At 44.2% G+C, this 27,981-nt stretch overlaps 1 protein-coding gene and 1 long non-coding RNA gene across 5 annotated transcripts in view; both read left to right on the top strand.

Moving 5' to 3' along the window:
* Positions 1 to 420, top strand: part of LOC116095298 — a 3,740-nt gene extending 3,320 nt beyond the window's left edge. The window contains exon 3 of the long non-coding RNA XR_004120533.1: positions 180 to 420. This is a non-coding gene — a long non-coding RNA (uncharacterized LOC116095298). The remainder of the gene's footprint in view (positions 1 to 179) is intronic.
* A 3,812-nt stretch (positions 421 to 4,232) lies between these two features.
* On the top strand, positions 4,233 to 27,981 carry Zbtb5 (zinc finger and BTB domain containing 5). Of its 4 annotated transcripts, XM_031377276.1 has the most exons (4): positions 4,334 to 4,437; positions 5,667 to 5,743; positions 6,129 to 6,262; positions 23,813 to 27,981. In XM_031377276.1, coding segments are annotated over exons 3-4 (2,019 nt in total). In that variant the 5' UTR covers positions 4,334 to 4,437; positions 5,667 to 5,743; positions 6,129 to 6,260; the 3' UTR covers positions 25,830 to 27,981. The 4 variants fall into 4 exon arrangements, with proteins under 4 accessions (XP_031233139.1, XP_031233136.1, XP_031233137.1 ...); XM_031377277.1 differs by lacking the exon at positions 6,129 to 6,262 and having other exon boundaries at positions 4,335 to 4,437; XM_031377279.1 differs by lacking the exons at positions 5,667 to 5,743; positions 6,129 to 6,262 and having other exon boundaries at positions 4,233 to 4,437.

Raw genomic sequence — 27,981 nt, 5'->3', positions numbered from 1 at the left:
TTTTTTTTTTTGGTTTTTCGAGACAGGGTTTCTCTGTATAGCCTTGGTTGTCCTGGAACTCATTCTGTAGACCAGACTAGCCTCGAACTCAGAAATCCATCTGCCCCTGCCTCTCAAGTGCTGAGATTAAAGGCATGTGCCACCACTACCCTGCTAAAACCAGTTCTTTTTCATCCTAGGTACTTCTGGGAGCCATAAGCCACTATACCCAGATCTGATGTCCTGCATGCGTCAGTACCCATCTTCCAGCAAGCAGCACAGAGCAGAGAGTTCGTCCCCTACATCCCAGTCTACAGACCACTATGTGCATTTATTTATTTATTTACTGACAGGGTCTTGGTATATACCCCTGGCTGGCCTGGAATGCACTACATAGATCAGGCTAGGCTCTAACAGGTGAATGGAATGTTGACTTCCTAATATTTGGCTGATTTGTTCATTCCTACATATTTATACTTCTTGGTAACTTTGGGATAGTAGTAAACAGAACAATGACTTTTCTTTGATAGGTTCTTACTGTAAGGCTGCCCTTACACTCACTAAGTAGCCCAGGTTAACTCAGAACTTGAACTCCTCTTGACTCTTCTGCTGATAATCAGGGTATAGGTGTGTACCCATACACTCAGGGGGCAACCACAAAGGTGACTTTGCTAAGTAGATGTTTTTAACTTTGTTAATGTTAAGTCACAACATTCTTTGCAATATTCTTTAATAAAAAGAGGATTGGGGGCCAGTGAGGTGGTTCTGTGGGAAAAGGCACTGGCTGTGAAAGCTTAGCGCTGAGTTCAACCCCCATAAGCTCCAGAGTGGAGACAGAAACAGCTGCAGCAAGCTTTTCTCTATGTGTGAGGGGGCACACACATGCCTGCACATGTGCACACACATATATACAACAATAACAGTAATAAATAAAACATGACAAAAAAAATCTTAAAATAGCCGGGCAGTGGTGGCGCACGCCTTTAATCCCAGCACTTGGGAGGCAGAAGCAGGCGGATTTCTGAGTTCGAGGCCAGCCTGGTCTACAGAGTGAGTTCCAGGACAGCCAGGACTACACAGAGAAACCCTGTCTCGAAAACACCAAAAAAAAAAAAAAAAAAAAAAAAAAAAAAAAAAAAGATAGCCATTGTTAACATTGTTTCATCTCTTGGGTTTATCTCTGTGCATATGCACTTTTTCTTCTTTAACAGGGTCTTACTATGTAATCCTCCTTGGTCTGGAACTCACTGTATAGACCAGACTGGTCTCAAACTCAAACTCATAGTGATCCATCTGCTTCTGCTTCCCAGTACCGGGATTAAATGTGTGAGCTACCACACCTGGTTGAATTTTTGTGTAATTATGATTCCATTGTATTTGGCTCTGTATGCTCTCTTAAAAAACATATTGTAGTGGGAGTGGATGGGAGAACTTAGGTGACATGAAAGAACAGGGAGAGATGTTGGGAGCTAAAGGGTTAATCTGAAATGGAAACTGGGATGAGGGAAAGGGGGAGGGTGTCCTTCTCCCCAATTTAACTGGTCAATAAAGGCTAGAGTCTGTGATTGGGCAGGGGAGGGGAGAGGTGGGAGGTCTTGGAGAGTAGGGAAAGGTAGAGAGAAGGAAAGGGGGAGAGGACGGAAGAAGAGGAGGAAGTGAAGGTGGAGCAGAACCACGTGGCCAGGAGAAACTGCAAGTAGCAAAGGGTTTCATAGCTGGGGAGTTAAGTTAGTACAGTGCTAGAGCTGCCCAATCTAGGCACCTAGCTTATAATTATAATAACTCGATTGTGTGTTTTTTATATGGGTTAATTTGGGTTAGGAACTACTGCAAACTAAGGATGTATGAAGCCTTAGGAAACCCTATTAGCTTGTGAACTAACTAATAATATAACTTTTAAGGACTTATTTTTACTTATGTGTACTTGTGTGCGTGTGCCTGAAGAGGCCAGGAGAGGGTGTAAGAGCTCCTGGAGCTGGAGTTAAGGCAGTAGTGAGCTGCCTGTTATGGATGCTAAGGACCAAACTCCTCTGCAACAGTAAGTAGCAGGTGCTTTTAATCACTGGGCCATCTTCACCTGCCTCTGACTACCAAGTGCCGGGATTAAAGATTTTCCACTACTGATGGAGCTATACAAGTTCCACCCCCAGCCCCCAGTACAGGTTACTGGGTTTAGTTTTGGGTGTTAGTGACAGAGCACAAGTGAATGGTAGGCAGCATTCTACTACTGAATTAAACCTTCCAGGAGAGATCTTGTTTTGGGGGGACAAAATCTTGCTCTGTAATCTAGGTAGGCCTTCAACTTCTGATTCCCTTGCCCCTGCTTCCAGAGTGCTGTGATTATTAACAAGGGTGGAAAACTACCACACTAGGCTGGTTTTATTTTGTATGCATGTGGGTTCATTAGTCAAGAGGAAGGCATTATATGCACAATACAATATTTAAAAACGCTTGTACACACACATTTAGATTGTATCTTTTTCTTCTCATTGCTGTGGAGAATAGCCTCACGTGTACTTTACACGTTTTCCATGTTTCAGTTGCATACAGTTTTAGAAAGAAATCGCCAGCAAGAAGAAAATGTATATTTTGCAGGGCGATGGTGGAACATGCCTTTAATCCCAGCACTTGGGAGGCAGAGGCAGGCGGATTTCTGAGTTCGAGGCCAGCCTGGTCTACAGAGTGAGTTCCAGGACAGCTACGGTTACACAGAGAAACCCTGTCTCTGGAAAAAAAAAAAAAAAAAAAGTGTATTTTAAAATTTGAGATCTTTCTTCAAAGAGACCGTCTACGATAGCCTCACCCCCCCAAAAAAAAATGGGAAGGGGGCTGATTTACAAGCTTTGTTTTGTTGTCGTTGTTTTTACTAATTGGATGATATGAAATATTATCTAGGTTACAGAATTACCATACGATCTCCATATGTGAAAAGGTTTCTCATTAGTGCTGGGCTTACTGTCAGAATTTTATACTGTCCTCGTTAGTTTTGACTGTAGCCACTTGGGAAGAGGGATTGCTTGCTAATTGATTTAGTAGGGTTCATCCCTTGTGGCCTGTTCATCCTCACGCAGGCTGAACTGAGCAAAAGAAAAACAGCTGAGCCCAAGCCAGAAGGCAGTGTTAGTCTATAGTTTCTGCTTGAGTTCCGGAAACGATGAGATAAGCCAAGTAAACACGTTCCTCTTCCATGCTGCTTTGGTCAGTTTTACCAAAGCAACAGAACAAAAGCAATCTAGAACAGGTATCTTGATTTTACTGCTCGGTGGTGTTCATGTATAAGAACTGTTAAAACGTCAAGAATTGACCATCAATTGATGGTGACCAATTGACGAATCAAGGCCTTAAACAAAGCCCGGCGGTAACGTCGGAAGGGGCTTGCTAGACGCGGTATTGGACCGTTCTGACACTGCATTTAGAAGCCTGCATGTCGCCTCCTGTGGTCACCCACCTCAGAGCCCCGCGACGCTCGCCAGCCTGCCTTTATTTCTAGCACGGAGCTGCGGGGCAGTGACGGGAGAGGGTCACACGCGGACCAGCAGACTCTTTTGCGGCATCGCTGAAGGGCTGAGCTCTGAATTGTTAAGGTAGTAGCGACTGTAAACGTGATTCTGGAGCCGATGGCGTGGTGGACACACGTCGGACTCTGAGTTGCGACCCTCCCATTGCTATGCTGGGACGTCTTGGGCAACTGAGACGCGAAGTGGGCAACCATCGGCCCAACCACCATTAGACCGATGGCATTTCCTACTCATTGTGAAGCTTGCCTTTGGGTTCCACTCAAACGGCTTCTTGGGGTTTCGTCTTTCCCTTTTCCCAAACCTACAAGTTAGAAATAACCACCAGCTCGCAGCGAGAGGAAATCTACAGCGCTTTAGACTCCAGGTCAGCGCAAGCCAATGGAGGGACTCAGGGCTGGCAGTAGTCATTGCGATTGGCTCAAGTAGACGGAAAACACGAGCCTCCCTTATTCATGCTGAGTTTTGATTGGGTGTGACACAAAATAGCTTTTCCACCGGGCAAACCTGGTGTTGCTAAGTGATAAGTCCCGCCTTCAAAGGCCTTTGAGAACAATTTTACATGCTGTAAGGCAAATTGTGATTGGTCAGAGCGCTCACGGATGCTGTGGTAGTAAACACAGCCAGGGTCCTGGGACTGCGGATTGGTCAGATTTCCAGGACGTCACTCCTGCCGTGGCCCCGCCCTCCTGATGATTGGCCATTGGAGGCTTGTGGGGGCGGTGACATGTATACCTCACATCCGTTTACTGTCGGCCTCCGCCGGGTTCTCAAAGAACCGCGCGAACGGGCTGAAGGAGCCGGGAGCGAGGGGCGGGGTGGGCGGAAGTCATCGCCGGGGAAGCAAGTCTGGACCTTCCCGCCTCCTTTCTCAGGGTCTGTCCGAGCGGAGGAGGGCCACCGCCTCCTCCTGCGAGGAGAAGGGGGGCGGAGCCGGACTCAGGTGAGGCGATTCTATCAGCTAGAGTGGCCTTGGCGGGCGCGCGCGGCGCGCTCACGCGCAGGCGGTTGAGCCCGGGAGCGCGCCAAGGCATCGGGGAGCGCGCAGACATACCGGGGCCGCCTGTCCACCCAGTTTTGGCTGTTGAGGGGTATTGTTACCCTTCGCCTCGGTGGAGCCAGGCGGGTGGCAGCTCGGTTCTTGTGCGCAGGCGTCCCCTGTGTCCGGACGCCCGGCTGTCTGCGCGGGGTGGGGCAGGGACTGGTGCCCTGCAGATCTGCTAGACATGGAGGCTCTTGGGATGCTGTGGGAACCCGCTCCGGATCTGCATCCTGGCGGGATGAGCCGAGGAGCGGCTGCCCTGCGGGATGGAGGCGAGTGGCTCTCTTGCTCCTGTCCTGGGTCCTCGTGAACGAGGAGTGTTGGTTTCATCAGAGCAAGGCCATAAGCTGTCTGGAGTCTGAAGCCAGCGGCCGACAACAGGGGTGGAGTCAGCGTTTGGGAATGCCCCAACTTGTTAGACAAAAGTGTTTAGTAGGCATTTATTGAATGGCCACTTCTTCCAGGCTTTGTGGGAGGAGCTGTGGGGTGCGGTGGTAAGAGACAGCGGTCCCATCTTCCCCTGGAGGACCGACTGCTTTGCACATAAACAACAGTAGAAATAAGGGAGCGGGTTAAGGGTTTCTGCTTTGTTTTGTTTTGTTTTAATAAAGTGCCTCATACTATGGTCAGTCTATGTCCGAGCATCGTGGAGAACACTGTAGGAGCCACATTTTGGTTATTTTTACTTTGGAGGAAAATTTTTGAGTCAAAGACTCAGCAAGGTCTTGATTACCTTAGTAGTGTGCTCTGAGTCTAGGTAATTTAAATTAATAAAACTCGTAATTTTCAAGGACCGGAAGAAAAATATTTCCAAAATATGCTCTTATACCGTCTAGTTGTAGTTACACACATTTAGGTTTTTAAAGATTGAAGAGAGTACGGTGCCTTACTCTTTCGTGATTTGTCTTTGTGTGACATATTGTGCTTTGTATGGTTTTAAAAAGTAGACCGGGCACTTCATTATTTTGCTAGAGATTTTTGCTTTCATTTCCTGAAAAGTCTCGTGGTTGGCAGTAAGCTCAAGGCTTAGTAAGGGAAAGGACAGATGGGTGAAGGGGAATGTTAGGAGAAAAGTTTGTTAGCTAAAGGAAGGCTTTCGCTGTCCACTTTAACCCTTCTGGAAATCTCAGCAAGCTTGGGAAGACAAGAGAGAGAGAGAGCCAGAACGCTCGAGCTGGCCGCTGCCGCAGCCTTGGTGACCCGCCAGGTAAGGTCAATAGATCGAGGGCTCCTTCTGGGCTCTGGGGTTTTGCTAAATAAATGGAGTAGGACTTTGTGAGAAGTCTGTTTTCTGAAGATTTGCTTTTTTTTTTCTTCCCTAAAAGTTAGGTGAAAACAAAACTTTTTTGTCTGCTGGGGTGCTGGTCATTTTATTCTAGTCTAGGTGTGTTGTGTCCAGCAGAATTCTGCTGAATTGATGAGTAATGAGATTTTGGGGAGAAGTGATTTATAGATGGGGCATTTTCCCAATTTTAAGGGTCAGTGTGTTCTAGACTATCCAAGTGTAAGAATTAAAAAAAAAAAATTCTTTGGACAGCAAAATGTACGTTTTAGTACTTAAAGTTCTTAACATTAATTATATCCTTTTGAAGATTCTTTAAAATCCGGTGTTCAGTGTTGAGTGGCAGAAGGTGCCATGGTGCCGACAGACTCCCATGTCGGCCTTCAGTATTCCTAAGAAAGTGGAAAAAGAACCGGAAATACAGCTTCCTTAATTTCCCAGAATGTAAGTTCGTCTTCCTTGTGTTAGCTGTGAGTGTGTGCTCTGACTGCACTTGCCCTTTATTAACAGGGATGTTGTCTGCTGACTCCCTCAGCGTGCCAGGTGGGATGGAGTGCGTGCAGCACCACACTGTACCTTTATCTGTCTGAGGTGACCTCCTCTGATGCCAGTTGCTTCTCAGAATTCCTGCTCATTCCTACCCAGTTTCCTGGGCATGCCTTGGGGTTTTAGTTATTGTTATTATGGGAACTGGAGAGAAGGCTCAGTGGATAAGAACAGTGCCTGGTCTCATTGTGATGCCAACATCCACATGATAGCTGACATTTGTAACTCCAGTCCCAAGGGATCCCACACCCTCTTCTGGCCTCCTCATGCACATGGTGCACAGATAGACCTGAAGGCAACTGAATGATCAAGCCAGCTCAGTCAGTTTATAGAGTGTCAAGGGAGGGAGGATTGAAAAGAACAAGACAACTAGACAACACTATAACATGACTTCAGCCAGTGCTGTGGCTGAAGCAGCTTTATCTTTTTCCCAGTCTGCTTTTATATCACTCTAGGTACATCCAAAAGACATGGTCAGTTCTTAGATCAAAGACAAAGTAATCAAGTGAAGTAGTAAGCAAAGCCCCTTGGTCACTGTTTCTAATATTCTTATCTGAGCCTGCTTCCTTGTCCTATCCCAGTGACAAATGCCAAATTCCTAGAAGCGGCACCAAAAGCTCACCATAACTGAAGGAAATGTTTCCAAAAGCTTTTGTTACTAGCCTAAACAGATTAGGAATTATGTTGGAGAACTGACTTGATTATAACATAGAAGAGATGATAGGATCTTAGTATTCAAGCTTATTTTATCTGTAGATAAGTTTCCTTTTGATGTCTATCATATTTGAATATGTTATGGTTCTAGTAGTTCTTAATTCTAAAACTAGGTTTAAAAATAATTTATTTATATTTTAGGTGCGTTAGTGTTTTGTCTGCATATATATCTGTGTGAAGGTGTGGGGTCCCCTGAAACTGGAGTTATAGGCAGTTATGAGCTGCCATGCTGGGAATTGATCCTGGGTCCTTTGGAAGAGCAGTCAGTGCTCTTAATTGCTGAGCCATCTCTCTAGCCCTGAAACTAATTTTATTAAATTTTACTTTCTTTGACGATAAGATGGCATAAGTAAGCATATTATAGCTTAATTGATAATATTTATATTCGGGTTTACACCTTCAATTCCAGTACTCTGGATGCTGGGTCAGGAGACCCTGTCTCAAAACAAACAAAAATGACAGCTTTCTTTTGATCTTTTCTTGTGTTACACAAAATAATTCAGTTTATAACCACTGGCATTTTAGACTTAATAAAATGTGGTATAATTAAAAGACGCATCCTCAGTTATTTCATTGTAATTGTAATCAGTGAGTTTTACAAATTTGCCTTTATACTCTTGAGGAAGTTTGTCACTGAGAAGAGCTGATTAGGAGTGAGGTTCTTCCTTATATAAATGGAAATTAACAAACTATTTGTTTTGCAAACTATAATGAATGATTAAATGGTGGTGTGCTTTTTGGAAATTATACATGATAATCTGTTACTTTTTATATTCAATAAGTGGGTCTACAAATCCTTTATAGTCAGCTTTTCAAATTAAAATGATTAGAATGAATTGCTTCCTATTCCCTCCCGCCCCCCTGTATATGATATTGTTAACATGGTATAATTGATTTTTCAGTGCATCTTAATTATTCAGTCATAATTTTAAATTAGCTCAACATCATCTTTCTCTAAAATTACAAGGCATTCACCTTTTGTTATCCCATTTTAGTTTCTACTACAGGGAAGTCAAGGAAGGATGACAAGGAATCGAAGCCTGCTGTTTTCTCCTCCCAGAAAGGCCACACACACACACACACACACACACACACACACACACACACAAAACACATCTACTACAACATACAATGTATTCTTTATTGAATAGAAAGAAGGTCAAAAGCAGCTCAGCATGGTCAAATACTGAACCTTGAAAATCTTAATTGACTCGTACAGCTTTAAAAGCAAACTCAATATAAGAAATTAACTTTTTCTCTCCTATCCTTTCTGCTGGTAGGAGATTATTACTAGAGATTTAGGGCAAAGGTCCTCTAGAAGTACCAGTAGGCCTGGCCCACCTGGCCCAACCTGCCAACCAAGCACAGCATTGGTGAAGGGTGGAAAAGCAGCTTTAATCAGTATGATCATATCAGGGAGGGCAGACAGGTTCAGTAATCTCGGATCTGTCTTGTATCAGCTGACAAGAATTTGAGATTTTTGTAGGAAAGGGAAAACAGGCAGAGACTGCAGGTGTTTACAGCTGACAGAGCAGGTAATCTTGGTCAGGGCAGTGGTCTGACTGGTCATTGTCCTTGTTCTGGTTCTTGGAACTGGGTCTAGAACAGCTGTTGCCCCATCAGCATTTATTTGTATCTGCTTCCCATAAGAAGATTTCTCCTGCTTTAGGAGATAGCGCCTGTTCCAATCTTGGGGTGATTTGCTCCCATTTGGGGCTAGGAGACCTTTTCCAGCTAGGTTTAGCATGGATAGGGTTAGTTCCATTTCTCTGTCCTAAAGACAATTTTTTTATCTGTCATACTATTCCTAGAATCCAAGGTAACTGCAGAACTGGAACCCAGGAGGACAAACGTTAGAGAGGGACAGAATGGAATCAGTTAAGCCTATTTGTCAGCACTATAAATATCATTGTCCCCAGTGCTCAGACATTACTTTCTTTGTTAGAAAATGTCACCCTAAGCCCCATTCAGAAATAATATTCTAACAAGGGGAAGTGATCCTAGCATTCAGGAGGCAGGCAGGCAGATCTCTGAGTTCAAGGCCAGCCTAGTCTATAGAATGAGTTCCAAGACAGCCAAGGCTACACAGAAAATCTTTATCTCAGAAAAACAAAACTAAAAATTCCTTCCTTTATTTTCTCTTTCCTTATTTTGAGACAAGGTCTCCCTCTGGAGCTCTGTGTAGCCTGGAACTTGCTCTGTAGATAAGGTTGGTCTCAAACTTGTTGCCAGCCTCCTACCTCTCTGCCTTGTAAGTACTGAAATTACAGGAATATGCCATGGTGCCCAGCAAGAAATAAATCCTGCTGTTAGGAATAAAATACAGTGAAAGCTATTTGTGCACATGTGCACACCATTGTGCAGGTGTAGAGTTAAGACTTTCAGAGATCTGTTCTTTCCTTCCACCTTTCGTGGAGTCCAAGGATTGAACTCTGGTTGCTTACTTGCACATCGAGGGTTTTTACCTGCTGAGCCGTCTCGCCTCCTACCTGCTCCCCCTTTTGAGACAGGATCACATGTCGTCCAGGTTGGCCTCATCTTCACTTAACTTCCTGCCTTCCCCTGATGAGTGCTGAGATTGTAGGTGTTGGACACTGTGTTTACTTTACTTTTAACTAATTATTTTTATTTTACTTGTTACGGATTATTCGTCTGCTTGTTTGTACACCACATTTGAGCAGTCCCTAAGGAGGGAAGAAGTTGGATCCCCTGGAATTGGATATATAGGAGATTATGGGCCACTGTGTGAGTGCTGGGAATCCAACTCAGGTCATCTAGAAGAACAACAAGTTCTGGCAATCACTGAGCAATCTCTTTAGTCCTTTAGTCTTCTTAGTAGTACTTTAGATTTATTTATTTTTATTTTACCTGTGCAGCTGCTTTGCTTATATGTATGTCTATGTACTACATGCATGAAGAGGCCAGAAAAGGGTGTTGGGTCCACTTGGAATTTGAGTTAGACAGTTTTGAGTCTGTGGGTGCTGGGAATGGAACCTTTATTCTTAAGGTAGCATACTTGTATCTAATTATACAAATTCATATCACTGTCCATGTTGTGAGAAATTGGAGATAACCTTTGTGTTTTCTAGTTTTACCTGTAACACATACTGTGTCTCACTTTGTAAAACACCCAGTTTTGTGTCTCATTCCCACTACTCACCTGTGACTGTTAGCACTCTACTGTATAAATCTGTGTTCCACATTTTATCTTGAGCACGTTAAATAGTTTAAAAAAATTCAGTGGTATAGGGAGATAGCTCAGTCTGTAAGTACTTGCCACGCAAGTGTTAGACTTGGTTTGGTCCCAAGAACTCACATTAAAAATAAAAGCTAGGGGCTGGAGAGATGGCTCAGGCGTTCAGATCACTGACTGCTCTTCCAGAGGTTCTGAGTTCAATTCCCAGCAACCGCGTGGTGGCTCACAACCATCTATAATGGGACCCAATGTCTTCTTGTGGTGTCTGAAGATAGCTATATCTATATTTAAAAAAAAAAGAAAGTTCGAACAAAAGCTAGTGTAACAGCACATGGTTATCACCCGGAATCACTGGCTAGCCATCAGTGATGGTGCACGCCTTTAGTCCCAGCACTCTGGAGGCAGAGTTAGGCAGATCTCTGAATTTAGAGGCCAGCCTCTAAACTATAGAGTGAGTTCCAGGACAGCCAGGGCCAGAGAAATCCTGTCTCAAAACCCCGCCTCTACTCTCCATTGCAAAAAAGAAGAAGAAGAAAAAAAATTGTCTGCTCAGGTGGGACTGCCCTAGTTCTTCTCTAATAATGATTTGCATCTGTAACTTCTCTATAAAAATGGAGGAAAGGTGTTCTTTAGTTTTTTTCCTGACAGGATTTTGCCTATCTCTACAGTAAATGTTAAGAATTCCTGGTGGTAGGTGGGGGGAATCTTTAATCTCAGCACTAGGGAGGCAGAGGCAGGCAGATCTCTTGAGTTGGAGGCCAGCCAGGGTGCTACACAGAGAAACCCTATCTCAAAAAACAAAATAAATTCCTCAGAATGTTAAGATGCACCCTATACATAACTTTGGCTGGTAGTCAGCAGGAGGTCACTTGATATGGTGGTAGATAATATTTGAATGTGGGTATGCTGTTCTTTATGAACTAGGTATGTTATTGAATAGCTTGTATACCACTATATAAATCAAATAGTTTTAAGTGTATCACTAGCTGGCTTGTTCTCCTATGATACAGCAGATATTTTATTGGACTAAGTAAAACATTATTGAGGAAGTCAATCTGTAGAGAAAATGGCCAGTTTTTTGAGTATTCATGCTAATGTCCTGAGCAGTGATGTTAATGCATTTTCTTCATTATACTTATATTAGACATTACTGAAAATATGCTTTTCAAATAATAATTGTACTGTATACCCACTGTGGGTCAATGGCACTAAGCGATAGATTGTTTGCTGTACCTCCAGCCATATAGACCCATAGTGAATCATTTTTCGAAGTCTATTTAAGAAACATGAGCCTTTCCCTAACTCCTATTTGAAGGTTTTACACAGGCCTCTTGGGGGCAAAACTTCTACCTTCTCAGTGAGAGCTCACATACAACTTTTATTTTTTACTTGTACTTTTTAAGATTTACCTTTATATGTATGGATGTGCAGTCCTGTTGAGGCTCAAAGAAGGCTTGGATCCCCTGGAGCTGGAGTATCAGGTGGTTGTGGGCTGCCCAGTGTGATGCTAGGAACAAGCTAAGGGCCTCTGTAAGAGCAGCAAGCACTCTAACTGCTGAGCTACCGGTCAGTCCCTTAAAGCTTTTAGACTGGACCTCAGGTTCTCTTAGAGTTGCTTAATAGTTTTAAGTAACAATGATCCTGATTTCCAGTTGTCTTCTAACAGAACACAGAGTAGCAAATTTTATATCTTACAAACTAAGGGAATTTTAAGAATACCTCTTTTCTCCAAAAAGTTTTGGTCATGTGGTAATTGAGCCAGTGTCTTGCTATGTAGATCGGGCTGGTCTGAGACTCACTTTATAGCTTACTCTGGCATCATACTTGGTGTCCATCTGTCTCATCCTCCTGAGAGTTGAGATTACAGATGTGCCCCATTGCATCTGGCTTTAAAACGGGTTTTTTAAATCATTTCTATTTTATCTATATGAGTGTTTTTGCCTTTATGTATGTCTGTGTATTTTGTGTGTGCCTGGTTCCCGAGGAGGCCAGAGGGTGGCACTGGGCTCCTGGGACCGGAATTACCAAGGGTTGTTAGCTGCTAAGTGGGTGCTGGGAATCACACTGGAATCCTATGGAGGAACAGCTTGTGATCAGTCTTTAACTGCTGAGCTATCTTTCCAGCCTCCCTCCAAAACAGCTTCAAAATAGCTATTTCTTAGATATTTCTTGGAAGTGTGATTTGAACCTCATCTTTGACATGATGGCAAAGATCCAACATAAACCAAGTACTGTAGTTTGGTAGTGGCTTAAATATATTGCCCAGAGATTCATATTTTGGAAGCTTGGTTCCCAGAGTAGTCGTGTTAAGATGTCAGCCTCTCTGGCTTCCTGTGATCTCTTCCTCTTGCTTTATTTTTAGTTGTGATGCCATCTGTCATGAGGTGAGATAGCTGTCAGAGCTTTGACCAGCAGTGTTTTATACATAAGCTTGTATATTTCATTATAGTAATGAAAAAGCACATTGATAGGTTAAGGTTAAAGGAGAATTCATTGGCTCCCTGAATCAAGAAGTTCTACGATGATACTAGCTTTAGTCATGATTGGGTCTTGGGGTTTTGATATCTTTAGGATGTATTCCTAAAACTGCTTTTTCTTGCTTTGGTCTCATTCTCTAGTTGGTAAAATTGGCTACCCTCAATGCTAGACTTAAATCCCCCTAGCTTAAAGTAGACTTTAACTAGTGTGGCTTGGGTAACTCTCCTCTGTGCGGTGGGTATCAAGTTGTTCAGGCCACTCCACACCACCTGTCAGAACCTGGGCAGTATGACCTTTACTACATGGATCAAGAGAGGGTAGGAAAGGGTTCAGTTGGTAGAGTGCCTGCATAGCATCCACAAAGCCCCAGGTTTGATGCCTGAAATCACATACCTTAATCCCAGCATTCTGGAGATAGAGGCAGGAGTGGCAGAAGTTTGAGGTCATTCTTGGGTGAGGAGATAGCTACATGAGACTGTCAAAAAAGGGGAGGGGTAGGTAGAAAGCAATTTTCTCCAAAAACATAGTAGACAGACAGACTTACCGACTGACCAAAAGAACCTTTTAGAGATACTAGTTGAAAGTTGATTTGTGAGGAAATGTTAACAGGTTTCCTACCATTTGGGATACTCACCTCCGAGCTTTATTTAGTTCTATCTTATAATTTTGGAGGATGAGTAGGCTCAAAATGATCCTTGTGCTTTGTGATTGTCAGAGTTAGACAGTTGCTGGGACTGACTTGAAATCAAGCTTATATGTCTGGAAGGATTCTGTCAGATGACCTTCAACTGGGCTTCCTTGCAGCTCATGTATACCGTGGCCTGCCTGTGTGTATGCCTATAGGCTAGAAGAGGGCACCAGATCTCATTATAGACGGTTATGAGCCACCATGTGGTTGCTGTGAATCAAACCTGAGTCCTCTGGAAGAGCAATCAGTGCTCTTAACCACCGAGCCATCTTCAACCCCTGAGGCTTTTTTTCTTTTTTCTTTTCTTTTTTTTTTAAATACTCCAGAGCTCTGCTGTTAGAAAAGGCCAAGGCTGAACTTGCCATAAAGCTGCTTGCCTGCTGTTGCTTTCCTTTCTGCTTCTTGGTTCTAGCGTCTCCCAGTAGCATAAATCTCTTGCATGTGAGCCCCCGTGAGGTCTGCTGTTGGGGACTACAGATGATGGCAGCATGAATCAAAGCCTCCTTCATACTCATACTCTTGGCTTGCTGCTGGGAGTCACAATAATTCATTACTCTTTCCACTTGCATTTGGAATATTGTCTATGGCACTTAGCGACAGTGAGAACATAAATTAAAAATGACATTAGTATTACCTGCAGGTTTGTTTGGTTTAACTCGTGGCTCCATTTCTACCTTATGAGTTATGCTGTGTCATTGTAAAACACAGCTCTTGTTCTGAACAGTATAAGGAACGGTTTTGCCCTGAACAGGGTCCTAGGGCAGGGGAGAGGGAGAACGAAAGACACACGAGACATGAAGGATGACAGCAAGACAGTTGTCTGATCAAGCTCCAAAAACTTTACTTAAGGGATGGCAATATATGCACAAGCAGGAGAAAGCTTCAAGGGAGGGGGGGAAGAGCCTGCACACAGCAAGGGAGGGCTGGTGCAATCTTCAGTTCCTGGAACCAGGGGTCACAATGTCCTCCACACCCACAAATATTCTGTTAGACTACACATGTTCTCTCAGGCAGGGCTGTAAGTGTAAGCTAGTAATTTTTCACTAGGCCATGGTTAAGGCCATGGCTCCCGGCATTTCTGAGTCAAAGCAGTGAACGTAGATTATTTACTCTGAGTAACATACTCTGCTGGAAGAGGTTACATGAACTTTCGTGGTCACAGAACAAAAGAAAGTCATGAATTAGTGTGTTTACCATGTACATTGGTGGGGACCTCAGCAGGACAGGAGATGCCTTCTGTACACTTGAAATACTTTGACATTCTTAGCTTTGGGGTTAGTAGGAACTAAGGTCTGCTAAATTGGACAACACATAGGCGTTTGTGGGGCATAGTGGTGCATACCTTTAATCTCAGTATCAAGGAGGTAGATCTTTGAGTTTGAGACCATCCTGAGTCTACATAGTGAGTTTCAAGTCAGCTAGAACTACTTAGTGAGACCCTGTCTTAAAAACAACAACAAAACCATTCCAGATGTTTTAAGTTTATTTATTGTGCGTAGGTGCCACATGTGCCATGATGCATGCATGTATGGAGGTGAGAGGACAACTTTGTAGAGTTAGGTCTCCCTACCTTTATGTGGCTTCTGGGCCTCAGGCTTATGTGGCAGTGCCTTTACCCTCTGAGCCATCTTGCCTACTCTCATATGAAAACTTGTACCCAAAAGTCACAGAATGTTAGGTTAGATACAGAAAGTATTAGTAGATGGCTATTGAAAGGGACTAATGGGAGGTGGGGGGCAGGGGCTAGAGAGAGCTCAGTGGCTAGGAGCATTTTCTCCTCTTGCAGGAGAAAATAACCTGTGTTAGGTTCCTAGCACCCACATGGTGGCTTACTGGTTCATTAACTCCAGTTGCAGAGGATTTAGCACAACCCCCACCCTTTCTGGCTTCTAAGGGTATCAGGCCCATATGCAGACAAGAAACTCATATGCATTAAATATAAATATTTTTTTTTAAATGGAGGCAGGGGAACAGTAACACAAGTAGCCCAAGAATATATTCAGTCTCAATTTGAAACAGTCCATTTCTTCACAGTCTCGATGGTCTATCAGTCTAGATGACCTTCAGTGCACATATGGCTTCTTTTGTTCCTGTTATTGTGGGAGGGGGTATTTAGATTCATGAGACCCCTGCTTCTTGAAGAAATTAGGAAGCAGAATAATAAAAGGAAATGGGTTTATCAATAGTGGAAGACTCTTACTTTCACCTTTTCTGAACAGTGCCACGTGCTCCCACCACGACAGGAACACACTTACGTTAGTGTTAGTTGTCAGAACTGGGAAGTTCTCCTAGGAGACAGGTGCCTCTTCTAGCTGACAGCACAATGTTGGCCTTTTCTCTCATCATGGCATTCTTGAAGACAGTTTAACTTCTTTGGGATCTGTTTAATAGCGTTTGATAGCCAAGTGGAGACACACAAGTATCTCTCTCTTAAAAAAATGTATACACACACATATTTAATGATTTATCTTTATTTTCTGTGCATAGGTGTTTTGCCTGCGTGTCTTTCTGTCTAGGTACCGCACTCATGCCTGGTGCCTTCACAGGCCAGCAAAAGGTGTTAGGGCTCTTGGAACTGGAGTTATAGTTTTTGGTGCTGAGAATTGAACCTGGGTACCCTAGAAGGGCAGCAAGCCCCGACCCTGTTCTTTTCTTTTCATTCTCTCAAACTGATGGCCTCTTTTTCTTTTATTATTATTATTTTTTTATTGTATAGACACACAAATATATTACTACAACCTGCTGAGTCCTTTGTTTTTGTTGTTTGTATATATATTAAGGTCTGAAACATATGTATTGGCTAACCAGTTTGGTTCATCCCTGGGAAAGAATAATTCCCCCTCTCTCTGGAATCATTAATTGCCTGTTGACCTTTGTCTAGGGTGGGACTCTGTGAGATTTTCAGGTATTTCCTAAATATCTCTTCCACCTACCACAGTGGTTCCAGTTCCCACTCTTTGTTTTTAGACCTTAATCTTGAGGAATTGGAGTGATATGCTGGATTTTGTGTGAAAGTTCTTGGTGTATGCCTGAGACAGATCATAAACAGAATACAAGTGGGAGCCTTTAGAGGGTGTTCAGTTAGTGTCAGGTAGCAATACCTAAGAACCGTCTCTCTGTAGCCTCTTAGCCTACTTTTAGAAGTGCTGGGACAAATGATAGGCTCTCCACATGCAGCACTGGCTGCCTTCAAGTCCACCATTTGCCTGCTTTAGCCCAAGTGCTGGGATTGCTGGCAAGCACCATGCCCAGAGTGAGTTCATCTCATTCTGGCCAGTTCCCCCCTTGCCTCAGAATACTTTTCTCTGAAGACACACATCACTGAATAACTGAAGAATGAAACTGGAATCTTGAGCTTGAGGCATTCTACCATTGACCTAAACCACCAACTCATCTACACTTTAGTTGGGTCATATAAATTTTCATATGTAGAACTTCTTTCTTTTTGTTTTTTGTTTTTTGTTTTTGTTTTTGTTTTTGTTTTTGTTTTGAAACAGGGTCTCTGTAGCCCTGGAATTTGCCTGTCTCTGCCTCTCAAATGCTGGGATTTAAAGGTATGCTATCATGCCTGGTCCTGTTTCTCTCTCTCTCTCTCTCTCTCTCTCTCTCTCTCTCTCTCTCTCTCTCTCTCTCTCTCTGTCTCTCTTTCTTTCTTTCTTCCTTCCTTTCTTTCTTTCTTTTAAAAGTATGCCCTGGTTTATCTTCCAGTATTATTTAAATCCCTGTCATGGGTCACTTCAGCTGCGTCAGTAGCCTCTTGTCTGCTGACCATGGGAAATTTTCTTCAAAATAGTGCTCTTGGGATCACAGTTTCAGTTTGTGCTCTATAAAAAGCGGGGTTGGCATCAGACTTTGACATTTTCGTGAGTGACCTTTTATAGAAAAGGGGTGTTTTCTTGTCAATATTCTACTGACATTTTAAAAAGTAAGGAAGTTTTTCTCATAACTGCTGCTTGTTGAAAGGCACTGAATAGACTATCTCCGTCCTTTTGTCCTAAGTCTGGACTGATGCTCTATAGTGACACATACCTTTCTTTAATCCCAGCACTCAGGAGGCAGAGCAGGTACAGAGTTGGTAATGTAAGTAAAGAGTACTTAGTGCTGGGGAGACGGTAAAGTGCTTGCTGTGTAAGCAGGAGGATGTGAGTTGAGATCCTCAGAACTATCTCAGATGGAGACAGCCACCTGTGTGCAAGCCTGGCACTCCAGTGGCATGGTGGAAGGTGAGATGGAAGCAGGAGAAACCTTGTCATATGAGTTGGGGAACAAGAGACACCATGATTGAAGGTGAGGACCAGTCCTCAAAGTTGCTGTCTGACATCCACATGTGAGCTGTGGTAGATGCCTTCAGACACATACAGGAACACACACATAGATTAAAAAATAGTACTCAGTACAAGGACTAGCAAATATGCAAGCCCAGGGCTTGAATGTAACTACTACCATCAGTCCGTCCATTACAGTCATTACAGCCGACTGTCCATTACAGTCAGTCTGGAGACGGTTATATCACTGTCTCTGTGACCTACAGAAGAAGAGAAAGCAACTTGCTTTTCTCTAATAAAGTCCAGATTTACACTTTCTCTTAGTTCTTCCTTTTTTTATTGGTTCTTTGTAAATGTCATATCATGCATCCCAAACCCACTTATCTCCCTGTCCCTCCATATCCACCTTTCACCCTTACAACCTCTTCCTCTCAAAAACAAACACACAAACAAAACAGAGTCTTGCCATGGAAGCTGTAGTATGTCACAGTGTGTCACACAGTATAGCCTTTTGTCCACATAGCTGCTCTTAGTTCTTTATGCAGCTCTGAGTTTTTATCTATTGACTCTGGAAGGCGGGGGTTCCTTACCTATACTCAGTAATTACAATGTTGGTTTAGTTTAGTTTTGTTTTTGGTATTTTTGAGAAAAGGTCTAACTATGTAGACTTGGCTGATTGGATTTAGAATGTCAAAGATCAACCATGATCATTTTTGTATATGTATATATTTTATATATTTATTGGTGGTGGTTTGTTTGTTTGTTTTTAAGACAGGATCTCTCTATGTAGTTCTGGCTGCCCTGGAGATCACTATGTAGAGCAGGCTACCTCAAACTCAATGAAAGCCTCCTGCCTCTGCCTCCAGAGTGCTGAGACTAAAAGCATGAACATTATTACTGTGCATGTGTTGTTTTTAATCCATAGTTCCACTAGGCTTATAGCTAGGAGACAAAATACCAACAGTCCCTTGTTCTACCCTTTTCCCATATTTCTTACTCCTCAGAGGCAGCCGTTTTCAGATGTTTGAGCTGCCTTTCCCCACTGGCTTTTGAACGTGATTTCAGTGATTTTGAGACAGGTCGTCACATGGCATTCTACAGAGAAGACCTTGATCACAGCATTTCTCTGCCCTGCCTCCCATGCACATTTGGCTCCTTCACTCTCCCACAGTCTCAGAATGGCTGATGTTCCTAATATTATAACTAGAAATACTGTCCATAGTTGAACAGCATAGTGTGATACACTGAGCAGCTGCCTTTCCCCCAGAATACTGCCTCAGTGTGAAAATACTTGTTTTCTTTTTATATTTAAATATGTGTGTGTGTGTGTGTGTGTGTGTGTGTGTATGTGTGTATGTATGTGTGTGTGTACCTTAGGTAATCAGAAGACAGTGTCAGATTCTCTGGAGCTATAGTTACAGGCAGTTGTGAGCTGCCATGTGGGTGCAGAAACTGAATTTCGGTCTTTCGGAAGAGCAACAAATACTCTTAGCAGAGTCAGCTCTGCAGCCCGCTGCCCCCATACCTTGTTTTTCCAGTGATGTATCTTCATCAGTGAAACTGCTCAATTCTTGACATTCAGCCACATCAGAGCTAGCCATTCCCTGTTACCCCTTGGAAAGATTACTTCAACTTACTGCTCTAGACTGAACTACCTGGCTTGCCATGTTGAGGTTCATCATTTTCAGACTTCTCTTTGTTACTGTGTTTATTACCCACATTTGAAGGGTCAGAGCCTGGAACCTTGCAGTCTCATCAAGCTAGGCTCTGCCGCTTGACCCCATAAGCCAATTAAAGAGAAAAGTAATACAGAAAAACAGACAGGAGATGAATTCACTGTGACCACATTGGAAGAGGAACTGATAAAGAGGTTAAAGAGGTCCAGTGACTTCCAAGTTCATGTTAGAAACGCTGGCACGAGGGTTAGGTTTAAACATTGCATGGGTGGTATCCATAATTGAACCACCCAGGTTTAAGTGTAGTTGTTGGCACCACTGACCCAACGTTGTTGGGCTGTAGTCTATAATTCTTGGGTTCTGTTGTTTCAGTAGCCTGACAGCACGACTGCCGCTGTCTGGCTTCTCTCCTGCCAGGGTATTACTGAGGCTCTTCTGTTCCCTATATTGTTCCTTTGTTGTTTGTTGGTTTTGTTTTCTTAGCTTGCATAAGTACATCCTTTAGTAATTTTCTGAGATGAGAGAAATAAGAGATACCTTTTGAGTTCTTGCTTCTCTGAAATGCCTTAGTTTACCATCATAATTGATTAGTAGGCTAAAAGTGGAGTTCTCTGTTGGAAATCATTTTATGAGAGAATGTTGAATGAATTATCTTTTAACCTTCACTATTGCTTTGAAAGAGTCTAATATTTTTATCCCAATTCTTTAAACCTGCCACTACTATCCCACCACTGGCTTCCAAACTCACTCTTTTTTTATTTAAGGTTTCATAATATTGATTGAAGGTTTCATAATATTGCTTGATGATTTGTGTGTTTGTGCAAATACAGTTCAGAGGACAACTTGCAGTTATCATTTCTCTCCCAGGACTGAACTCAGTCTTGGCAGGAAGTGCCTTAGCTTCTGAGCCACTCCCCAGACCCTGCATTATTTTCTCAATCACTTTTCTCTTCCATTTTCTGTCTTTGAGTTTCTGAGGTTAGAATTGGGCTTCATTAGCTAATGTTCTGTTTGTTGTTCTGTTTGTTTCTCCTTTGTCTTAATCTGGGTGATTTGCTCAATCATTTTCTTCCAGTTCTATTGACTTAGTATTCTTTGCCATTTTGAATTTCTAGTACTTTCTTTCCTCTCTTTTCCTTCTCTCTCCTGCTCCACAGGCTAGCTTTGAGCTCTCAGTATGCCTGCTTCAGCCTCCCTAATGGTAGGATGATAATCCTATGCCACCACAGGCATTCAGTAAGAGCACTAGTCGGTCTTCGAAAAGATCCAGGCTCAATGCCTAGCATCCATATGAAGGCTCACAACCATCTACAACTTCAATTTAGGCCATCCAATGACTTCTTCTGCCTCCATAAGCACCAGGCGTGCATGTGGTTCACAGATGTACTTTCAGACAGAACACTCTTACACATACGATAAGTAAGTCATTTTTTTGAAAAGAAAGAAAAAATACTTTTATTTTATGGATGTGCTTGCTGTCTTATCTGAGGATATTGATCATAGGTGCTTTGTTTTGTTTTGACCTCAGTTTCCCCTTAAATTGTTTGTTCCAAATGTTCCTGGGCACTGTTGTATTTATTTGGTACTTTGTTATCATCAGAATTATTATTCCATTTTATGTGTTGTGAGTATTTTCCCTGCATGTATGTCTGTGCATCACATGTGTGCCTGGTGTCAGTGGAGTCCAGAAAAGGGTGTCAGATCCCCTGGAGCTGGAGCTACAGGCAGTTGTAAGAGGCCACATAGGGATCACATGTGTCCTTTGAAGAGCGGCCAGTGCTCTTTACCAGGGGGCCATCATCTCTCCAGCCCCTGGTGGTTGGCATTGTGTTGGTTTTCTTCTCAGTGTGTGCTGCTCCTTCACATTCATAGTAGAAGGGAAGCCTTGACATCCTTGAAGATGAATGTGCTTTGCCATATGGGACCCAAGTATTTTATTGGGCTTTCCAGCTATCCTACACATACAAAAGTCCAGTCTCCCTGGGAAGTATGAGCCTGGCCACTCACACTGTTAGGCACTGAGCAGGTAGAAGTGGGAGTGGTGGAGGTGAGGCGTGCAGACTTTAACTCCGAGCTTCTCTTCCACCCATCACTCTCCAGGGGCCCTCGGAGAGTCTGCTTCAGCACCACAGCCCTGGAAGAGCTCTTCCCCAGCAAGTCTTCAGCACCCCTTCCCTGCCGTCAGAGGCAGGAGCTCCGTCCTTGTCCCTGTTGCAGTGGCTTATCTTGGCGATACCTTAGAGCTGTCTGTCTATTAGTCTTTTCTCCCTGAGGGTGTAGATCCACCTCTGCGGTCCTTTTCTCTATAGTACTAGATGTGCTAGGTGTTCTATGTGCATGTCTGCGTCCTAGGCTTAGCAGTTAATCCGTTCAGATCCTTGTCCTCGAAGCCAAGGGTTTCTCCCTGGAGAGGGCAAAATGGGCTGTTCCTGTTTCTGTGGAGGGCCTGTAGGGAGGCACAGAAATGTCTCATGGGGGTTAGTGACCTTGTCTGTTAACTACAGGAGGAGGGCAGGGCCTGCACCCTGGTCAGGCGTACAGACTTGAAATGAGTGGGTAGCTACCATGTTCCTAGAAGATGTAGTCATTTCTTAGAAAAAAATAAGCAAGTTTTTATTTCAAATAATTTCAAGAAATATGCAGATATTTACTGGGTCAAGACTCAGCATTAAAAAACCATGTGGGTCCTTCCTTTTCTCTTTGAACTTGTTATAATAAAAACTTTCAAGTATATTTAAAAATCATACTTTTAAAGTAAATTTACTGTTTTCTTGGTAAATATTTCCATATCTTTTAAAAATACTGCTTTTCAAAAGAAATAACACATACTACCTAAAGGAAGGATGATTTAATTTTATCAACTATTAGTGATATTGTAAGCAGTCATTTTGCTTAGTTCTGTAGATGTCCCATAATTTCTGAAAGCATAGCTTTAGGTCCAGCTATTTGTGGCTTCACTTCCTTTTCTATTATTTTCTGTTATTTTTAAGGTACAATCTATTGTTTTTTGCATCATAAGTCATTACTGTAAAAGACTTTATCCATGTAACCCATGTGCTTGTAACAGGTTTGTGAGGACACTGTGACATAATTGAACTTGATTACATTCCTATCACACACTGGGGTCCCACCATCCCAGCTCCAGTTCAGTATTAACTACTGTACATTTACCTTTGTGTGCCCTGATTTCATTTTTTTTTGTTTTGATTTTTATTTCTATTTCATGCATATGAGTGTTTACCTCTACTTATGTCTTTGTACCATGTGTGCAGTAGCCAAAGAGGCCAGAAGAGGTCATCAGTTCCCCTGGAACTGGAGTTACAGAGGTTGTGAGTCACCATGTAGGTGCTGGGAATTGAACCTGGGTCCTCTGGAAGAGTAGTCAATGCTTTTAACTGCTGAGCCATCTCTCCAGCCTTGCTTTATACCTTTTACAAAAAAAAAAGCCTGGCAGTGGTGGCACATGCCTTTAATCCCAGCACTTGGGAGGCAGAGGCAGGCGGATTTCTGAGTTAGAGGCCAGCCTGGTCTACAGAGTGAGTTCCAGGACAGCCAGGGCTACGCAGAGAAACCCTGTCTCAAAAAACCAAAAACCCAGCACCTCCAAAAATAGTGTCTTTGGTGCTGGCTCAAGGCTGCAGTACTGGGGGGTGGGGTGGGGGTAGGGGTAGCACCTGTTTGCAGTCTGCCCCCGTCTCTATAGCTAGTAATCTTCTCTGTTATCGATTTGCCCTTTTCACTAAGGTTGCTAAGGCTGCTGGACTTCACCGTTCTAGGGAATGCTGAATGCTAATAAATTTCAGTGGAACAGTTCAGCCTTTCAATGGGGCTTTTCTAACAGAGACCCTCGGTGTTCTAAGCAAGTTACGTGAAGAGCTCATGGAGCTGGACCTTGAGCTGAACTGACTTTTGCTCCTTAGTTGACAAGGTCTTATATGCAAGTCTATTATTAGACGTCACAAGCTTTAAACACTCCAGATGTGGCCAGCCATTCTTTAAAATTGTTTAAAATTGCACTCGTGTGCATACATACGTCTGTGTCCCCTGATGGGTGTTTACTGGTCACAGCACAGCTTTTGGGAGTTGGTCCCTCCTCTTCCTCTATGTGGGACCCAGGGATGGAACTTAAGTTTGTTAGGCTTGGCATCAAGAATATTAACTGGCTGAACCTTCTTGTCAGCCCTAACGCCCCTCCCACCCCGCCTCTTTTTTTTTTTTTTTTTTGAGACGGGGTTTCTCTGTGCAGCCCTGGCTGTCCTGGAACTCATTTTGTAGATCAGTCTGGCCTTGGTATCAGAGATCTGTGTGCTGAGATCAAAGGCTTATGCCACCACAGCCTGGCTAATACACCTCTCTTAGTGCATTCTATGTTCTGGTTCTGAGTTACGCTTTGTTAAGTCTTAACACTTTTTTCCTTTGTATCTTCTATAGGACAATGGATTTTCCTGGTCATTTTGAGCAGATCTTTCAGCAGCTGAACTACCAGAGACTTCACGGGCAGCTGTGTGACTGTGTCATTGTAGTGGGGAACAGGCATTTCAAAGCCCACCGCTCCGTGCTGGCAGCATGCAGTACGCATTTCCGAGCACTGTTCTCAGTGGCAGAAGGAGATCAAACCATGAACATGATCCAGCTAGATAGTGAGGTAGTGACAGCCGAGGCCTTCGCTGCCCTCATTGACATGATGTATACCTCCACCCTCATGCTAGGGGAGAGCAACGTCATGGATGTCTTATTGGCAGCCTCTCACCTGCATTTGAACTCTGTTGTTAAGGCATGTAAACATTACCTGACGACAAGGACGCTCCCCATGTCTCCCTCTAGTGAGCGTGTTCAGGAGCAGAGTGCCCGCATGCAGCGCTCTTTTATGCTGCAGCAGCTGGGACTGAGCATTGTGAGCTCAGCTCTCAGTTCCAGCCAGAGTGTCGAGGAGTCGTCAGCCCCCATGAGCTCATCCATGCGCAGCAACCTGGACCAGCGGACCCCCTTCCCCATGAGACGCCTCCATAAGCGCAAACAGTCCGTAGAGGAGCGCACCCGCCAGCGCCTCCGATCCTCCATGGATGAATCTGCCATTTCAGATGTGACTCCAGAGAGCGGGCCTTCGGGAGTTCATTCCCGGGAGGAATTCTTCTCACCGGATTCTCTGAAAATTGTGGATAATCCTAAACCCGATGGGATGGCTGACAACCAGGAAGACAGCGCCATGATATTTGATCGGCCTTTTGGTGCTCAAGAAGATGCACAAGTGCCCAGCCAGTCAGATGGCAGTGCTGGCAACATGGCCTCTCGTGCAACTCAGGTTGAAACTAGTTATGAACAAGAAGCTGTAGCTGAGAAAGGCAGTTTCCAGTGTGAAAATCCTGAAGTTGGCCTTGGGGAGAAGGAGCACATGAGAGTGGTGGTGAAATCCGAGCCCCTGAGCTCTCCTGAGCCGCAGGATGAAGTGAGTGATGTGACCTCCCAGGCAGAGGGCAGTGAGTCTGTGGAGGTGGAAGGAGTGGTGGTCAGTGCCGAGAAGATAGACCTCAGCCCTGAAAGCAGTGACCGGAGCTTTTCAGATCCCCAGTCCAGCACTGACAGGGTCGGGGACATCCACATCTTGGAAGTGACAAATAATCTAGAACATAAGACCTCTTTTAGTATTTCTAATTTTCTCAACAAGAGCAGGGGGAGTACCTTCAGCGCAAGTCAGAGCACTGATGACAACCTCCCAAACACCACCAGTGACTGCAGGCTCGAGGGCGAGGCCCCGTACCTGCTGAGTCCAGAGGCCGGGCCAGCAGGCGGGCCTTCCTCTGCCCCTGGTTCCCATGTAGAGAACCCGTTCAGTGAGCCTGCAGACTCCCACTTTGTCAGACCTATGCAGGAGGTGATGGGCCTGCCCTGTGTGCAGACCTCAGGCTATCAAGGAGAACAATTTGGGATGGATTTTTCCAGGTCTGGCTTGGGTCTCCACTCTTCCTTCTCCAGGGCCATGATGGGTTCCCCGCGAGGAGGAGCCAGTAACTTTCCATACTACCGACGAATAGCTCCAAAAATGCCAGTGGTAACTTCTGTCAGGAGCTCACAGATCTCTGAAAACTCAGCCAGTTCCCAGCTAATGATGAACGGGGGCACCTCATTTGAAAATGGCCACTCTTCCCAGCCTGGCCCTCCGCAGTTGACCAGGGCGTCTGCTGATGTCTTATCGAAGTGCAAGAAGGCCTTATCAGAGCACAACGTCTTGGTTGTGGAGGGAGCTCGAAAGTATGCCTGCAAAATCTGCTGTAAAACCTTCCTGACTCTGACAGACTGCAAGAAGCACATCCGAGTCCACACAGGAGAAAAGCCGTACGCCTGCCTCAAGTGTGGCAAACGGTTCAGTCAGTCCAGCCACCTGTATAAACACTCGAAAACGACCTGCCTGCGCTGGCAGAGCAGCAACCTCCCCAGCACCCTGCTCTAATCGCTCCTCAGACAGCACACAGGCCAGTTCTGCACGGACATTAAAACCGCTGTTGTTGGGCAACTATTGCCGCTGGACTCAGTCTCACTGTCCAGTGGCTCTCATGAATTTCAGCCAGTAGTAAGCAGAGAACTGTTAGGTGTAGCACTTATCCTGCACATTTCTTAGGGTGGAGGAAAACAGTCCTAAAGTAGTTTGTCATTGTTGTTAAGAGTATGGCATTTAAAAATGGAAGCGCAGAAAACATTTTAACACTATTTTAAAGCTCTGTGAAGCATTTAATTAAATTTCCTCTATCCCGTGATGGGAGTATTCCATCCATGTACAGCAATGCAAAGCATACGTTGTGTGTAACCAGGTGACTTGGTGCTATCTGAAAAAAGGCCCTGGAGGACAAGGCTGTCTGCCACAGATGCTTAAAGTGTATCCTGAGCTAGTCCCAGGCCTCAGAAAGTACTGTTTCTTTTTATTTTTATCTGAGTTGCAGTCACAGGCACTGCCCTCTGATGGTGCTTACACTGGGTCCAGGGGAGTGTGCTCTTGGGCTAGCAGGTGTATATACTTTTGAATACATCTCTATGGCATAGGTGTTTTTAGTAACTTTTCTGTTTAAGAACAAAAGTTGTAATGGAGTGTGTACTTGTAGGAGTGACAGTGAGGTGTTTTGTCCGTGCTGTGTTAGCAGGGTTTTAACCAAGGTGCATTTCTGATGCCGTTTTTTGTTTAATGTAAGTGGGAAGCTAGTGTCTGTCTTTATTCTGGTGGTGTGGAGTCCTGTGTATGGATTCTCATGGTGCATTTGCCTTTCACTCCATCTGGATGCCCCAGGCCTCCCAAGATCAGCTGCTCCTGACCTCGTCACTTCTCATCCCAAGCCCATAGAACACCTCTCCTGGGCGTAACCAGTTAGACGAACCATAGCAACCCTGCTGCCGTGGTTTTATTTCTGTTCTGTGCTAGGCTCTCAAAGCTACACCTCAGCTTTTAGTGGGGTCACGCCTTCAAGTCAGCTTTGAGTCATTTGAAACTTATATGCAGTAGTGTTCATGTCAGTTCTTTACAGGCTCTGGAAGAGTCGGGCAGCCTACAGCATAGAATTCACCAAAAATAGCCAAGGTTCTCGGGGTGGCATTCAGTGCTCTGTCCAGGACTCTCTATCCTCTGCCTTCCTGTCCCCTGATGACCATGCTGTCAGGGCTGCTACATCCTGACATGCACCCAGGAGAATCACACAAGTTCATGCATATATGTAAGCTCAAGCCGAACAAGACTTTTTTTTCATACCTTTTTCAGTGATACCAAACCATTGTACACAATTCAGAGAAATTCATTAACTTTTGAGAGCCACATTATTTCTGTATATCCTAAAACAAAAATGAGCATATGTTCTCTTAAGCTGGTGTGACCATGAATCTGTGGCTTGACCTGTAATGAGGGCATGGCATCTGAACTGATTCCCAGGGAAGAAAGCCCGAATGGAATGCAGGACTCCCCCTGCTGAGCAGCCGTGGGAAAGAGACCACTGAAGCCAATGGGGTCCCTTGAGAAGTTGCTGTGTGGCTTACTGTCAGGAGTCCTGTTGAGACACAATGGAGGTGGGTCTCTCCATCCACCTTTATAGGGACCAGTGGGGGTCAGGAGGGTCAGCATGGAGAACCAGAGCTGCCCTGCTGGTGAGCCAGTGTCACAGGCAGAGTAGCAGTTGTCCTTCCTGTTGTAAGGATGTGGTGCTTCAAGTCTGTCCCTCACCACGGCTTCGATACAAGTGGACTTTGCTCTGGGGCCTGTCCCTGGCACTCGATGGAGCCTGCCTCTCTGCTGCTGGGTGGACCTGGAATCTCATCTACCTCGTAGTCAGTCTCTACATGTGAGAAGCAAGCTTGAGGCCAGTGTCCTCCAACATGCTGTAGCACTTAAAGATTTCCAAGGGTCCCTGGGCAACTAGCCCAGGGTCGCTGCAACCTGGAGTTTCACTGGGGATTCTAACTGGGACTGGGGACCTGACTTTTGATTTTTAGCCTTAATTATAGCCCGGCATAATCATGTATAATCTTCTGGAGGTGGCATCAAGTGTAGAGGCACCCTACACGGGTGCTAATGCTGGTCAAAACAGATTTTAAAATTAAAAATTTGTCATATTCATGCCTCTAAA

Source organism: Mastomys coucha, unplaced genomic scaffold (genome assembly GCF_008632895.1).
Source record: "Mastomys coucha isolate ucsf_1 unplaced genomic scaffold, UCSF_Mcou_1 pScaffold18, whole genome shotgun sequence".
Taxonomy (NCBI): domain Eukaryota; kingdom Metazoa; phylum Chordata; class Mammalia; order Rodentia; family Muridae; genus Mastomys; species Mastomys coucha.
The sequence above is the reverse complement of the archived record's forward strand: the minus strand, read 5'-3'. Positions and strand labels throughout refer to the sequence as shown.